The 2,603-nt window shown below is 37.7% G+C and overlaps 1 protein-coding gene across 1 annotated transcript in view; it reads right to left on the bottom strand.

Moving 5' to 3' along the window:
• Window positions 1–2,603, bottom strand: part of DARS (aspartyl-tRNA synthetase) — a 122,733-nt gene that overhangs the window by 9,601 nt on the left and 110,529 nt on the right. The window contains exons 12-13 of the mRNA XM_019522477.1: window positions 1,973–2,015; window positions 664–744 (exon numbers count right to left, since the gene is read on the bottom strand). Coding sequence (XP_019378022.1) covers window positions 664–744; window positions 1,973–2,015 — 124 coding nt within the window. The remainder of the gene's footprint in view (window positions 1–663; window positions 745–1,972; window positions 2,016–2,603) is intronic.

Raw genomic sequence — 2,603 nt, 5'->3', positions numbered from 1 at the left:
ATGAACATAGGCCGACAATGCGAGGTCACGGTTTCATAGTTTCATAGATTAAGGGTCGGAAGGGACCTAGTAGATCTTCTAGCCCGACCCCCCCGCCAGGGCGGGAGAACAGCAAAACCCCAAAACAAGAAAAACGGGACTCAAATGAGTCCAGCCAGGTAGGCATCCAGCCTCTTCTTAAAGACCCCCAGGGTAGGATCCAGCACCACTTCCCTTGGAAGTTGGTTCCAGCTCCTAGCCGCCCTAACTGTGAAGTAGTTTTTGCGGATGTCCAATCTAAACCTCCTCTCCATCAAGGTGGGGTGACTGGGGCAACAGACTTGTGCACCCACCTTGGGACAGGGTATATGGTCAGGAGTCCAGAAAAATAACAGCTGCAATTGTAGTTGCTCAACCATGCCAGAAGCACCAGCAGTTGGAAACTGCCCCTGCCCTGGGCACCCAGCTACCCCGTTATGCCTCTATTAGCTTTCAAAAGTATATGCAACTTTTAACCAAATGCAGCGCAACTGGTGTTGGTTTACCCTTGATATCACTGTGCCCAACTTAAGACTCATTAGCACTGTAAATCAAAGAAGAAAATACTCACCTGCCAAATTAGCTTTACATAGTAAAATTAAACCTTTTACTTTTACATTGACTACGCCACAGCACTTTACTTACAGGATTTACTGGGTCTGGCATTGTATAAAAAGGCCTCACAGCCAGAGGATATTTGTCAAGTATGTAGAAGTCTGTATCATACTGCAAGAAGACCAGATAGTTTAATAAATTAATACGAGATACGATAAGGTCAGGGGAGGGTTATATAAAGAAAGCCACCACAATTTAATCGTTGAAAACTAATATTTAAAAAAACCCTTCTAAACAAATTAAGCAAAGGAAACATACAGGGTGTTGATGAAGTCCTTGTGCAACGTTAAACTTTAATAACTCTAGATGTACATATGATAGAAGCAAACTGTACATGGTGATTGAAAGCATAATTCATTAGGTTTTAACACAAGACAGCTCAAACTTCTACATTTCAACATAACCACTCTTTCGTGATAAATAACTCAATCTGATTTTCCAACTCGCAGAAAACATCTTCCAGTTGCTGCTGAGTGATTTCATGAATTGCATTTGTGATTCTTACTTTATGCATAGCTTACACTATGTTAAAAAACTTAATGAATTATGGTTTCAATCGCTGTTTACACTTTGCTTCTATCATGTGTATATACCAAGTTATTAAAGTTTGAAGTTGCACAAGGACTTTATCCTGTATTTCATTTATTACACTTTTTGTTTTTGGACACTTCATTTTTTGTGACTTCCAGGATGCATGAAAAGTAATATTTCTTGCTGTCATAAGTGCATTTTTTTTTATTTTCTAAACACAGATCTTGCCTTCCCCTGCTGTTGCTAATGAAAAAACAGCTAAATACCTCCATCTATTTATGATCTTAGTGTTTCAAGGTTAGCGTATCAGAATATTTGCCAATGAAGTGCTTGTTAACTCAATTTGCAGGACAAGCTTATATTGAGTTTTGGTTAATATTTAAAAAAACCCACCAAACCCAAACACCTCTTTGGTAAGCACAGCTTTTGTAAAGTATCATTTCCTTAGAATATGTTATGTGCTACATTGTAAATAAAAGCCAGTAAAAAGATTCAAAGGTTTTTTTCAGGATTTTCTTTCTTAAAATATTTTTTCAAATGGTGTTATTTCTAATAAGAGTGGATGGAAAGAACTGTCAAGAGACTAGCGAAAGATAGCAAAAAAGATTACCCAGGTCAACAATCAAGAAATTCTTATGTCAATCACAAAAAAAATTTCCAAATCACTTCTGCCTCTTCTGAGGACTACCTATTTTGAAACATAACATCCCCTTTTTGGACAAAAAACAGACATTTCTCTCTACTGTTTCTACATTGTAGAGACTTCTGTTTTAACAGAAAGAATAATGTATTCTAAAGCAATAGTTACCTTCTCCTTTACCAGACGCCCCAGAAGCTTTTCATTAGGTGTGCTGAAAAAGATTGCGATGGTCAGAATAAAGCAAATCAGGCCTCCATTAAGCATACAAAAAACCTCAAAGATTTCTGCAGATTTATTTTAGAAGGGCTCACAACTTTCAGAAAGCACCCCAGGTGTTCCTGCATATTTTGAGAAGTTTAAATTCCTAACTAAATTGTGGCTATGTCATAAACAACCCCTAACTAAGAATGTTCTTGATCCTGTCACATTATTTTGATTACTGAAAGACTCCGGACCTGATTCCCCACTGCCCTGCAGTCTAAAGTGCTCTCATCCAGATAGCACTCTGCAGTGCTGGACCCTTACACTGAAACCTTTTATTGATTTTAACTGAGAAGTCATACATGTCCCTAAACAAACTGAACACGTGAGAAAGAACATATGTTTTAATCTGGTAAATGTACATGGACGCTGCTACAAAGTCATTGAACCTGATTCGTCTGCCAGTAAATGTTAGTTGAGAATTAAACTGGGATCACTGTTTAAAAAGAGGGGGAAGGTTTCCATGGCAGGGGTATCAAGTTCTCTGAAGAATCTTCCGACTTAAAAAAAAAAAAAAAAAAAAAAAAAAAAAAACAAA

Source organism: Gavialis gangeticus, unplaced genomic scaffold (assembly GCF_001723915.1).
Source record: "Gavialis gangeticus isolate Ggan-Ray unplaced genomic scaffold, GavGan_comp1, whole genome shotgun sequence".
Taxonomy (NCBI): Eukaryota; Metazoa; Chordata; order Crocodylia; family Gavialidae; genus Gavialis; species Gavialis gangeticus.
This window is presented reverse-complemented; position numbering and strand designations above follow the sequence as displayed.